The sequence below is a fragment of the Antechinus flavipes genome, chromosome 1 (genome assembly GCF_016432865.1).
Source record: "Antechinus flavipes isolate AdamAnt ecotype Samford, QLD, Australia chromosome 1, AdamAnt_v2, whole genome shotgun sequence".
NCBI classification, from domain to species: Eukaryota; Metazoa; Chordata; class Mammalia; order Dasyuromorphia; family Dasyuridae; genus Antechinus; species Antechinus flavipes.
The window spans coordinates 561714027-561728235 of record NC_067398.1 but is presented as its reverse complement, the minus strand read 5'-3'; the positions used below and the strand labels follow the sequence as shown (position 1 = coordinate 561728235).

General features: G+C 34.9%; 1 protein-coding gene across 1 annotated transcript in view; it reads right to left on the bottom strand.

The window, feature by feature from the left end:
• Positions 1 to 644: 644 nt before the first annotated feature.
• The window catches only part of RPP40 (ribonuclease P/MRP subunit p40), a 29270-nt gene continuing 15705 nt past the window's right edge, over positions 645 to 14209 (bottom strand). The window contains exons 3-8 of the mRNA XM_051970741.1: positions 12894 to 12962; positions 12679 to 12774; positions 11504 to 11629; positions 7604 to 7802; positions 7331 to 7465; positions 645 to 5999 (exon numbers count right to left, since the gene is read on the bottom strand). Of these exons, the coding sequence (XP_051826701.1) occupies positions 5801 to 5999; positions 7331 to 7465; positions 7604 to 7802; positions 11504 to 11629; positions 12679 to 12774; positions 12894 to 12962 (824 nt within the window). The 3' untranslated portion in view covers positions 645 to 5800. The remainder of the gene's footprint in view (positions 6000 to 7330; positions 7466 to 7603; positions 7803 to 11503; positions 11630 to 12678; positions 12775 to 12893; positions 12963 to 14209) is intronic.

The window sequence follows — 14209 nt, the reverse complement described above, 5'->3', positions numbered from 1 at the left end:
TGGAACACAAGGTTTTGCAAGAGTGAATTATGTATCTAACATATATAGGACTGCTTGCCATCTAGGGGAAGGGGTGGAGGGAGGGAGGGGAAAAATCGGAACAGAAGCGAGTGCAAGGGATAATGTTGTAAAAAAATTACTCTGGCATGGATTCTGTCAATATAAAGTTATTATGAAATAAAATAAAATAAAATATAAAAAAAATAATTTAAAAAAAGAGTGAATGATGAAGACTATCCATGCATGTTTTGGAAGTAAAAAACTTTAATTAAAAAAAAAAGTCCACTTCAAAAATTAATAGTTACCTTCATCAAAAAAAAAATGTTCACCTCTATTAAAGAGTTAAGGAAAAGAGAATCAGGAATGAAATTAAGGGATTTTTTTTTAATATATATATATATTTAGAGTTGTGATGAGGAAGAAGCTCATAGTAAATGGCCTCTGGTATTTTGTTTTGTTTTGTTTCTGGTAATTTGTTTTGTTGTGTTTGAAGCACAATCCCAGTTGAGGTAATAGGCAAACAGGCTGCACAAGGTTTGAAACAATAAGCATTAAGGCTTGAAACATCCACTGTGGGGAAGTGGATCAATTAGAAAAATAGAACTGTCTTGCTGCAGTGAGTGTCCATTTAAAGAAATATAGAATGATAGGTAGTTATCTAAAAAGCCATTCTTGATTACAGCAATTAAACCTTGATTACAGCAATTAAACCTTTAGCAGTGATGATCAAGAGTGTGGCCAATACCTGTTTGACTTCAGTGACATGAAGGTGTAAAACATGGGAACTAGAGATCTTTTTTTCTTTAGCTCTTTTGATCTCTTTGTTGTGTCAATTGATTTATGTCCATTAAGCTTTTTTGAAAATGATAAGCATCAACAATATATTTAAACAGACAACAATGGAATTATTTTAATTGCATTTTCTCATTTTCGTTTATTCTTCCAAATTGATAGTTTTATCATTGTCTATAAATTTGAAGACCAGACTACACAGTTGATTGATAGGATTTCCACTTCCTGATTTAATAAATTTTACATCTTTTTTTTGGGGGGGAATTAACTTTGTTCCACACCTGTCCCATCATTCCCTTTTTTTTTTTTTAAGACTGAGCTTCTCTATTTCACTCAGGTTGGTAATGGAGTGATCTTTCATAGGCTTCAGTATCTGTTGATAGACATGGGAATTTGAACTACTCCATCTCTGACTTGGGCTAATTTGCCCCTCCTTAGGCAACCCACCTTGCTTGGGACTCATCTTATTGGTGCTAGAATTAGTGTAGAAATCTGATCAGTTTTTGTCTTCTGCAGCTCAAGAGATCCACCAACTTTAGCCTCCCTATTAGCATAATTAAGTCATGGGTCACTATGCTTGGTTTTGAAGGCAATATTACTGATAAACAGGTGTGAGGATTTTGCATGGTCTTTCAGTCTTTAGTTTCTTTTATTTCTTACTCCTAAATAATAAATTCCAACTTTTTTTTTTTTGCCTTCTCCTAATACCAAATTTGCTTTGAAGTTACTGAATATTAAAATATGTTAAGGCAGATTTCAGAAAAACCTGGAAAGACTTGCTGATGCAAAAGGAAGTGAACAGAATTAGAACATTTTACACAGAAACAATAACATTGTACAATGGTCAACTATGAATGACATAGTTATTCTTAGTAATACAATGATCCAAGACAATTCCAAAAGGACTCATGATGAAAAATGCTGTTCACATCCAAAAAAAAGAATTGATAGACTGAATGTGGATCAAAGCCATACTATTTTCACTTTTTTTTTTTCCCTTTTGGTTGGTTTCTTTTTTCACAACATGACCCATATCAAACCTTACTGTCTTAAAGGGGGGAGTGAAAAAAGGAGGGAGAAAATTTGGAATTCAGAATTTAAAAAACATTAAAATTTGTCATTACATGTAATTGGAAAAACATTTAAAGATAACAAAAATAAATGTTAATTTAGAGTTTTATGGACTTGACAGAATTTTTCTATATTGTAGAATAATAAATCTAAAACTGAAAACAATCTCAGAAATAATCTTATGTAACATTTCAGGGATGAGAAAACGTGAGAGTGATTTGGTGAGGTTGGGTAAGATGACTTTTTTTTTTTTTAAATTTTTATTTAATGATTACTTTATATTGACAACATTATCCCTTGCACTCGTTTCTTTTCCGATTTTTTCCCCCTCCCTCCCTCCACCCACTCCCCTAGATGGCAAGCAGTCCTTTATATGTTGGATATGTTGCAGTATATCCTAGATACAATATATGTTTGCAGAACCGAACAGTTCTCTTGTTGCATAGGGAGAATTGGATTCAGAAGGTATAAATAACCTGGGAAGAAAAACAAAAATGCAGATAGTTCACATTCGTTTCCCAGTGTTCTTTCTTTGGGTGTAGCTGCTTTTGTCCATCCTTGATCAATTGAAACTCAGTTAGGTCTCTTTGTCAAAGAAATCCACTTCCATCAAAATATGTCCTCATACAATATCGTTGTCGAAGTGTATAATGATCTCCTGGTTCTGCTCATTTCACTTAGCATTAGTTCATGTAAGTCTCTCCAAGCCTCTCTGTATTCATCCTGCTGGTCATTTCTTACAGAACAATAATATTCCATAACATTCATATACCACAATTTACCCAGCCATTCTCTAATTGATGGGCATCCATTCATTTTCCAGTTTCTAGCCACTACAAATAGGGCTGCTACAAACATTTTGGCACATACAGGTCCCTTTCCCTTCTTTAGTATTTCTTTGGGATATAAGCCCAATAGAAACACTGCTGGATCAAAAGGTATGCACAATTTGATAATTTTTTGGGCATAATTCCAGATTGCTCTCCAGAATGGTTGGATTCGTTCACAACTCCACCAACAATGCATTAGTGTCCCAGTTTTCCCACATCCCCTCCAACATTCAGGTAAGATGACTTCTAATGAGACATCCAGCTTTAAAATGTGATTCTAGATTCCCAATCGAAGTATGGTCCCAATTTCCTTTAAATTACAGTCATTGGAATGACAAACATGCTTGCTTTATTAGAAACTGGAAGAATGGTTAACAGTTAAATGGAAGGAAGGTTTAAAAATAACCTTTGTGTGTCATGGACTCCTTTGGCAATTTAGTGAAAAGGTCTATGGACTCTTTCTCAGAAGAGTATTTTTAAATGCATAAAGTGGAGTATGTGGAGAAACTTACAGATGAGAGGGAAGATCAGGGGAAGGAGTAGGCAGAAGCAAAACACTGTTGGGGAGAGAAAGGGTGAAAGGAGAGAGAAAGGACAAACAGGAGGAAAAATAGGATGGAGGGAAATACAGTTAGGAATCATAACTGTGAAGGTGAATGGTGTGAACTCTCCCATAAAATGAAAACAGATATCAGTCAGGATTAAAAAACAGAATCCTACAATATGTTATTTACAAGAACACACTTGAAGCAGAGATTTACACAGAGAATAAAAATAAAAGGCTGGAGCAGAATCTATTATGCTTCAGCAAAAGTAAAAAAAAAAAAAATTAGGGGTAGCAATCCTGAAATTATCCTGAACTTAGATAAAACAAAAGCAAAAACAGATCTAATTCAAAAGGAAAGGAAACTACAGTTTGCTGAAAGGTATCATAGACAATAAAGTAATATCAAAATTAAACATATGTACCAAATGGCGTAGCATACAAATTCTTAAAGGAGAAATTAACTGAGTTGGAGGTTCATGACCAAAGAAAAGACAGAGAATATTACAAAATATAAAATAGATGATTTTGATTATATTAAATACCAAGCTTTTGCACAAACAAAACCTGTGCAAAACCAAGCTCAGAAGGAAATAAGAAAACTGGGAAACAATTTTTACAGTAAGTGTCTCAGATAAAGGTCCCATTTCTCAAATATATAGAGAACTGAGTTGAATTTATAAGAATACAAGCCATTCCTCAACTGATAAATAGTCAAAGGATATGAACAGGCAGTTTTCAGATGAAGAAATCAAAACCTATAGGTATAGGAAGAAATGCTCTAAATCACTTTTAATTAGAAAAATGCAAATTAAAACAACTCTGAGAACACCTCACACCCATCAGATTGGCTAATATGACTAAAAAAGGAGAATGATAAATGTTGAAAAGGATATGGGAAAATTGGGACACTAATGCACTATTGGTGGAATTGTAAATTGATCCAATCATTCTGGAAAGTAATTTGGAAATATGCCCAAAAGGCTACCAAACTCTGCATACCCTTTGACCTAGCAATACTACTACTAGTTCTATATACCATAAAGATCATAAAAGAGGGAAAAGGATCCACATGTGCAAAAATGTTTATAGCAACTCTTTTTGTGGTTGCAAAATATTGGAAAATTAGGGGTTGCCCATTAATTGGGGAATGCCTGAACAAGCTATAAGAAATAATAAATTAACAGATTTCAGGAAAAGCTGGAAAGACTCGAATGAACTGGTGCAAAATAAAATGAGCAGAACCAGGAAAACATTGTACACAGTATCAACAACATTGTGGGAGGATCAACTATGAATGACTCAGCTCTCCTCAGCAACATAATGACCCAAGATAAGGAAAATCAATCCACATCCAGATAAAGAACTGATGACTCTGATAAGAGCATACTTTTCTCTCTCCTCTCTCTTTGTTTTTTGGCAAGGTTAACTCACACACAGCTAGCAAGTGTTAAGTATCTGAGGCTGAATTTGAACTTGGATTTTTCTGGGCCAATGCTCTATCCATTGTGTCATATAGTTGCTGAAAAAAAGGTTTAGTTAAATAGTGATAAAAAAGGAATAAGAATTTGAAAAATCCTATTTACCTTCTGATCTGTTTCTTCTTTCATAATTGTGACTAGTATGGAACTGTTTTACATGATAACATGTATAACCTATATAAAATAACCATTTTAGGAAGAAAGGAGTGGAGAGGGTAAGGGGAAAAAATTTGGAACTCAAAGTCTTGTAAAAATGAATGCTAAAAATTGTTTTGACATGTGATTAGGGTAAAAATACTATTAAAATGCATAAGTTTACAAAGAAAAGCAATTATTTTGAAGTATTATTATCAAAATATTTTTTTAAAAACAAATACCCAAACCTTGAGTTAAGAACTTCTGTGTTGGATGAATATAATCTTTCTGCTGTAATCAGTACTGCATATCTTGGAAGCTGCAGAAAAAACTTCATCTCTGGCTTTAATGAATATCAACTCATACCCAACTGGCCATTTTTAACCAAATCAAAAGGGAGTTTACCTTGATCACTGGATCACCAATCACAACCATACAGTGTATCTAAAAATAGATCTCATTGGTGCTTGGGCTGTTTCCTCCAGTTAAATCAAGAGGTGCTGAATCTGGCCGACTTGCCTGAGACATGAGGGTCTGGGGTTTAGCTCATCTTTTCTTTTTCTCAGTTCACACAAACAAACCAGAGAGCTGGTTCTCTACAAGCTGCAGGGCTTTGCTAGTTCATTGTCCTACACAGCCCTTGGCCTAGCAGCTCGCAGTCTTGGCTTGCTGCAGCTGCAGAGAAGCAACACTAGCATTAGACGTTTTACAAAAACACAAAATAACTGGCAGTCACTTCATCAGGTTATCCCAAAACTCTGAAATTAGCTTAAAAATGTTGTGGGGGGAAAATTCTGGTCACCACAGCAAACAACACCTCAAAACAAAACATCAGTCTTGGTATAAAAACAAATCATGTTATATAAACATCCTAAATATGCAACTTCCTTGGAATGAAGGCTTCCAAAGTGTACCAGAGGAAAAAAAAATCACAAGTATCTTTATTCTCATGGTGGACAGTCATCATTGGCTCCCACAGCCATCTGAAGCCAGTAGTCCTGATTGTTGAAAATCACAAAGTTGTACAAGTGTTCTCCTCCTTTTCGAAATCCATGTTCATTTTCTCTCCAAGATACAGGGCTGTCTGCAAAGCCCTGAACAGACAAGGAGACCCAAGGAGTTAACTTTGGGTCATCAAAATAGTGACTAAAAGAAAGGGGAAAAAAGCTTTAGTTAAAGAGAGATAAAGAAGGAATACGAACATTTGAAAAATCCTCTTTGCCCATGTAGAATAACCAGTGAATTTGTTGATCAAAGAAATCAAAATGCTAACTTTAGAGTATAGCACTAAGAAGAAGCTCATTAAACTCCTGCTGCCTTCTGTAAATATAAAAAACATAAATGGGTATAATACACATAAAACATACTCCAATAGTTACCCTACTCAGCCAGAAATACATTTAACAATGAGCCATCTGTGAAGTGAACAGTAATCGTTCCCCTCCCTGGGCATTCAGACTTCATTGTTGCTATGTTTATATACACTTTTTAAATTGAAACAATGAGACCTCATCATTCCTCCTTTAAATGTCTATACAATTCTATTACGGGGAATTAAAGTACTATGCTAACATGAGTGAGAGGACAGAAATCATATTGGAATAAAAAAGCAAAAGATAAACTTGATAAATGTTTAAAATTCAAAAAAAAATATTAAGGGAATCTGTCTTGATAAATAAAAACTAAGTTGAACAAGGCTTGCTAGATTGACCTAGTACACTAGGTAGCAAGTTTCTTTGTTGTAAACTCCAGATAGCAGAGACTTTATTTATTAAAGCAGAGTGCTTTATTTAGCCTCATTATACTAGTGCCTAGCACAACACATAACATACAAGTGTTGAATAAGCGTATTGAATGGATAACTCTAATAACAAGTGACCTGAATCTATTACTATTACCTGAAATGATGAGTATGTTTCATACCAACACTTACTGTAGCAGGCATACAATAAGTTTTCATCTCTATTAATATCAAATGAACATTTTTTGCTGAGGCAATTGGGGTTAAGTGACTTGCCCAGGGTCACACAGCTAGGAAGTGTTAAGTGTCTGAGATCAGATTTGAACTTAGGTCCTCCTGACTTCAGGTCTGGTGCTCTATCTACTGCATCACCTAGCTGCCCCTTGAACAATTATTTTAAAAAAGTAAAATATAATAGAATATAGAGCTTACCAGTGTAACTACTAAGCAGCAAATGAATGTCATGAAAATAAATTTACCTAAAAAAAATTAATACTTCGCTTCCAACAAACATTTTTATGTTCTCTTTTCCAAAAAGAAATAAGATATTTCATCACAACTATTCCTAATATTAATTCTAGAATATCATTTAAGATGACAATATTACTATCTCAAGAGACCAAAAGAAGGAAAAAAAGCATTTGAGAGGCAACTCTACAATTCTAAGCAATAAGATTTAAGGTCCAGGAGAGAGATCATTAAAACAACACATTTGCACAGACAAATTTTTTCTCACCACAGCTGTTCCAGTAACAGGCATATCTTCTCAGATACTATGAAGCCAGTGATTGTGCACAAATAAGCTTTTTCTACCAATACACTTGGTTGAGGACAGCAATAGGTTGATACAAAACTGAATGACTGATTATTTCTGCCACAAAACAAAAAGAGAGAGAGAGACATAAACTATATATTGGCATTTGCTACACAATCATCCAATGGAATAAGAGCAGTTTTGTTTTTTTAAGAGAAGGCCCCACATAAGAGCAGAACTATTCTTGATACCTACAACTCTACATTACTGAAGACAGCACCAAGCCAGTCAAACAGTTCTGGTGCACTGCAGGATTCTTCAGGCTTCCCCTCAAGTTCTCCACTCTGCAGCACTGGACACTGAAGATCTCTCAATGTGCTAAATGTTATTTTTGGCTGATGCTCTTGAATTTGGTATTTGGAAAAGTATGACATCACTCTTGACTGTTCTGCACCTTAAACACACCACATATCATCGTTTAGAAAAATGTCAATTTAAAATCACTAAGTACAACAACATCCCACCAAAACAATTCTATTGGTGTTCTTGAATGACGTAGAAAAAAGTTTGAAGAGAAAGGTTAAAAAATATCCTAAGGTCTGTATTCAAAACCATTAAGATCTTGCTCAGGAGCTCCATATTGGACTCTAGAAAACTGTTCCTCTTCTCACTTTCTCTAGAAATGAGTTTCAAATCCAGCTGATATTGCATGCCAAGCTAGATAAACCAATTACGTGCTTAACATGGCAATTTAGATTGAGTGAAATAAAATTCATAATTCACATACAGCACACTGTCACACAAAGAGATAGGTTTCAAGATTATCCTTAAAAGAAAACATAGCAGGAATACAAATCACAAAGTATTGTTGTGGCATTTAAGTTGGCATTTAAAAATCAATAACAATGGATAGTTGAGCTATATACATAATTTAGTTCTAGAGATAAGAGCTTGCCTGCCTGCCCTCAGGAACCTAAAAATAAAGAGTCTGGATGGAAAGGACTATTCTTCAAAATAAGGCTAATCACAGACTGGCCAGCATCACTTTCACACCGGACTAGCACACTTTTGATGAGCTGGGAGAATGCACGCTTAGCTAGGGATGGGAGTTTTTTCTCTCTTCTTGTCTTTTCCCCAAAGTTCCAAAAATCATGTTTGGAAACATGCCAAAAAACATGCCATTCCCAGTTAAGTCCCAAAACAAACTAGGAACTCTGAGGGGATTGGATGAGTATATTCAGCAAATGAGAGCCTTCTTGTTTGGGAACATGTCTAAGAGCTTAGAGAGGTCACATTAAAGTTTTTCATTCCATAAGCCTTAAATTTTATAATAGAAAACTAGGTTTGGGGGCTGGTTCTAATAAAAACTAAAGTCCTTATTCAAACAAATGGCCTTGAAAATCAAAGACTAACTAATAATTCAGCAAATATTTATTAAGTAAGTACTATATGCAAAGTCTCCAACAGATATAGCATGGCACAGTGTACGAGATTTTTAAGTTTTAAAAATACTTAAATTTTTATTCAATTTAAACACAAAAAAAGAGCATTCTTACATGTAGAGAATGCAAAAAAGTTTGTATATGAAATCATAAATCACCATTCCATACTATTTGCTTTTTACAAAATAAATAAATTTCTCATGACTATCAAACAATCCTGCTTGTCTATACTTCTTTCTGAACTTTGTTTTGTTCTCTTCTTTTCTAAAAATGCTTTTCTGGCATCACCATGGTGAGCTCTCTCCTCCCTTACAAATAAAAAATGAAAGAAAATCCTCGTAACAACAAACATAGTCAAGCAAAATGAATCTACACAGTGACCCTAAGCAAATATATATATGTGATGCTTTTTTCTGCACCTTCAGCCATCACCTCTCAATCAGGACATGCTTCCTCATAGGACCTCTGGAGACATGACTCATAATTACCTCAGTCTCTTCCAGTTTTCAAGCAGCTCATTGCTAGGGTAAAGTTTGCCACATTTCTATTCTAAGCAACTTCTTCTCTTTTTAATTCTTGCCTCCAGAGCTTTTATTTCATTTTTTGTTTGTTACTTTTTTTTTTTAAGGCATTCATGTATTCCTTGGGGAAAATAGATTTTTTTTTCTTTGAGTCTTTGCTTGCTATTGTTATAAACTTACCTGCTCCTTCTTTTAGGAGATCTCTAAATGTGCAGTAACTTTTGATAATGGTTAGAATTTTTTATTTATTTACTCATCTGTCTAGCTATAGTTCCTGAATTAAAGCTTTGTGCCAGGATCAGACTCTACAACCCAGCTGTACTTGTCACCCTATCTGGTCTTTTCCCTGGGCTTCCTAAACTGATCTCTCCTACCTGCTGGGGGGGGGGGGGCAGAACCATCAGCATTCTGAGGTTTGGAGCACTGAATTTTTTGGCCCCTGTTTGGGATCTCAAGCTGGCAGGGCCTTGAGCCCCTGGGCCTGGACTGTCCATAGCTGGATACTGTAGCCATGCTGAGGAGTACCCCTACCGTTTCCTGCCCAAGGACTTCCATGATCCTCACCTTGGGGCTTTCTGACCACCTGCATTTTTCATGAGCAGTCTTTCTTAAATATTTAAAAGCACATCACATCAAATCATCATCTAGATACTAACACTAAGAATGTTTTCTCAAAGGAGAAGGTATGAAGTGCAGAAGAACATGAGAAGCATAGTCTTTAGAGCTAAAAGGAACTTCAGAATCTGGTCTAAACCCCTTAATATACAGGAGACTGAAGCCTGAGGCCGTAAGGAGCAGAGCTATGAGTCAAACCCAAGTCCATTTTGGTTTAGAATAAGAAAACACAAGTCCTAAGCATGAACATTAAAACAGTGGGAATAAGTTTGGAAGGCAATGAACTCTTCATCACACAGTAACTGGATAACTATTTATCAGGGATATCAAGTACAGGCTGGACCAAATGATTCCTGCAGACTTTGGGTATTCTTGGCTGGGAAGGCAGCAAAGTCCCCTATTTCAATAGCCATATAATTGCCTCAGGAATCTTTTGGAGGAAGTGGAAGGAGAGAGCTCAGGATGAAGAGTTCCTTTCTGGTCCTCCCTTCAGTCTAGGCGAAAGCTGCTTAATGAAATGTATGGAAAGTTTCCTATTCAAAAGTATTTCCCCACATAATTATCTGAAATTCCTCCCATTAGAAATCACTTAGAATGGCATTAAGAGGACAGTGGGAAAGGATGGGGTTGTTATTGATATTGTAGCAGAATTTCATTTACTTGCTTTAATTTATTTAATTTTTATTATATTAATAAAATTTATAATTTATAATGCATAAATTATAAAATGAAAATATTATATTTTTATTGATTATACATTAAATTTATAATTCTAATTTAATTAGAATGTTTTCCTAGCTGAGACACACTGAAGAAATATAGTTCTGGAGGGGGAAAAAAACTCTGTATAGTAAGTGGCATATAACGAACAGGAAGGTAAGCCATAAAGGTTGGTAACACAGGGTGCTTTAGATAGTACAATTAAGGAATGTTAGGGAATAGGATGCAGGAACCCATCAAAGAAGCTTAGTCTAGCAGCTGCTAACACCCCTTTCTTTTTTTTAGAGGCCAGGAATTGTTGTTTATTAACCATGATGAGGAAAAGGAAATTTCTTGCAATGATTTGATTCCATGATTCAATAAATAGTATCCTAAAGGGTCTTCCAGGAGCAAAGGCAGGTTGTAGACAGCAATACTTTATGCCACACAGACACGCAAGGCAGAAACAGAGTGAGAACCCTTGGTTCCCATCCAATGATTAAAGAATAACTTGAATCTTCTATGACATGACTGACCACAGTTTAAGAAACCTATCAGCCACACCTACACAAATGTATAACCCACACAAAATTAGACTGAATGATGGGCAGCGTAGGCTCTTAACTAGAAAAGTTGCCTGTAATATATAATCCGCAATAATCTTTGTGCACTGGAAGCATTTCTTCTCCTGACCATGGAGGCAGAGCTGTGGTAAATCCCATGTGGTTTGTTTTTCCCCAACTAAATTTAAATTCCTCCCTGCTCCCTCCCAATACACATACCACAGAACTGAAACTCTATTCAATGTTCAGCTGATCCCTCCAATTATCAACTGAATTTCAACTTCACAATATCATCACACAATGAATTCCCAATACCTTCATGATGCCAAGCCAAAAGGAAATTGAATTTCAGTGGTTTCTTTTCACTGAAGGCCCAAGATGCTCTTTTATACTTCTTGGACTCAGGATTGAAGGAGGAATCCATCAAATCAAGGGTAACAACTTGAAAAGTTTAAAAAAAAAAAAAAAAGAAAGAAAGAAAAAATTGAACAGTATAGTTTTTATCTCACATAACTTATAACACACAATGAAATTTTATGCTTAAAAAAAGTTACAAAAAAAGCTTTATCATTTTACCTACTTCTCAGTAGACCTAGCAAAATTACTTTTGTGTTCCTTTTATGTACAAAAGCAAAATTTCTTGAGGAACTATATTTCTAACACTGAAACCAAGAAACAACAATTTTCCTTCATTCTTTGCCTAGGCAACAATTTAAGACTACAATTTACAATAGATTAATCATATTCTACTGCATACCTCATGGCTTTTTTCCAATTGATCTCCAAGGTTCTTGCTATCTCTATGCCCACCTCCCCCAACTCACAAACTCCAAGTGGGGAAGGCAGCCTATCCAGCAACTCTCTCATCCAACTGCCCCTAACAGCAACTTCACTCTCCATCTTAAAACTGGGGGAATTACAAAATAGTATCTCAACAGGCAAAAGTTAAGAATACTAATGAAGACAACAATAAACTAATAGCCAGCATTTATATAATTTTAAGATTTTCAGAGTGCTTTACAAATATCTTAATTGACAAGATTTAGGATATCATTCATTGCTTTTTGCTGTTGAATTAAAAACCTATTAGCCAATGGCATCCCCTTAAGTTTGGAATTTTGGAGGCAAAAAAATTTCAAAGAAATTCTCATCTTCCTGAAACAAAATAAGAGGATCAATACAAGCATTTCTATTTAAGCCTCTATGAGATCACTTCTGACTTGTTAAAAAGTAATGGAATCTTTATTTATTGGTTGAAGTTTTTTATTTTGACATCCCATTCATTTCCAAATATATTCCTTCCCTCTCTCCCTACTCAAAAAGCCCATCCCTTCTATCAATGATATAAAAAAGATAGGAAAAAAGGAATTTCAGCAAAACCAAATATAAAACATCAACTACATCTAAAGATATATTCAATATTCCATACAAATTGACCCCCCCAACTTCTGCATATAGGAAAACACAATGAATTTTGTATAACTACTTACTGTATCTCATGACTTTTCTGCCAGAGTATCGAGATGGATGACCCTGAAGTCCAGTTTCTTCATAAGTGTCCTTATCCAGGGACAAAATTAGTTTTCCTATATATCAAACCATGATTTTCATGAGAAGCATACTTAAACATAAGTAGTTTTCTTTCAATTAAAAGAAAATAAGCTATATTCAAGTTTGGTGTTATTAGGAATAAAAGAAATATTACCGTTGGGTAACAGGGCAACAGTATTGTCTTGATCAATATTTGTATTGTATGTTAGGGCATAACAGGAACCTGTGACAGAAAAATAAGCCCAAAGAGAGGATTAAATGAAAGACAAAAACAAACATCACACAGTAAAAAGCTTAGACATATAGCATACAGATGAAATCCTCAGCATGACTGTAACCCAGTCAATGGGTAAATGGGAATCCAAATTACCCACCTAACCATGAGTAATAGCGACTATGCCAAGGGAAAGCCAGAATATGAGAAAAGCCAAGTTGTTACTAAATCACTCCACTCTAACAAACTCATACTGGATCCTGAGGAATATAGTAAGGACTTAAGGATAAAGGGCATTGTCTTCTTTTGCCACAACTGATCTAGATAGCATTTTCTTGTTTAATTTAATTTTTTTTTTCAATTAAGAAGCATTTATGTTCTCAGCTTCTCATTTTCCAAATTCTTGTGGGAGGGGTTGAAAAGAATGAAAAGCAAACTATGCATAGTTAAACCAAACAAATGTCCACGTCATACATGTCAAACAACATATATCTCATTCTGAAAAATGAAAGTGATGAAATGGAGTGAAGCATGCTACCTGTGCAGGCAACTTTGTCAGCAAAAGTTCTACTGTCTGATACCTCCATAGTAGACCAGTGCTACTAGGATTAAAATGGACAACGATCCTTATATTCAAAGAAGAGTTTCTCACAACAGAAAAAGATCCCTAGAAGCAGACATTTTTGACTTAGAGAAATGAAAAAAGACCATTCAGAGATATAAAGCTTAAAATGCTTGCTAAATTTGGCTGGCAATTGCTTCTAATTTAGAATTTATCTATTGGGAAAAGAAAGATTTTCCTTTGAAATTCAAATGATTGTATTCTGATCTCTAGCTCTATAAGGAAGGATGATCCTGCCAGTACTTAAAATGACCCATTCAACTAAAGAGAGACACTATGGGAGACTATTTTAAAAATCAATAACAATTACTCCTATTTTTCTTTATATGACCATTCCTGATCTATGGCACTTAGAATCCAACAATTCTGCTAATCTAAAGGTTTTAGAAAGCCACTTTAGTTTGCTTACTCATTGTGTTAAGATATTCAACTTGTAAAACATGCAGACAGATTAGTCAATTGGTCTCTTGAGCATTGATACGGCATAATTTTACTTGGTCTAAAAAGCTGAAAGGCAAGGAAAGCCAGGTTCCTCCAAAGCATACACATTCTAAGAAGTATTAAAAAAACAAAAAAATTTTAAAAAAAAATCTTTTTACTCTAATTTGGGTTTGGCCATAAGGATGTGAGCAAA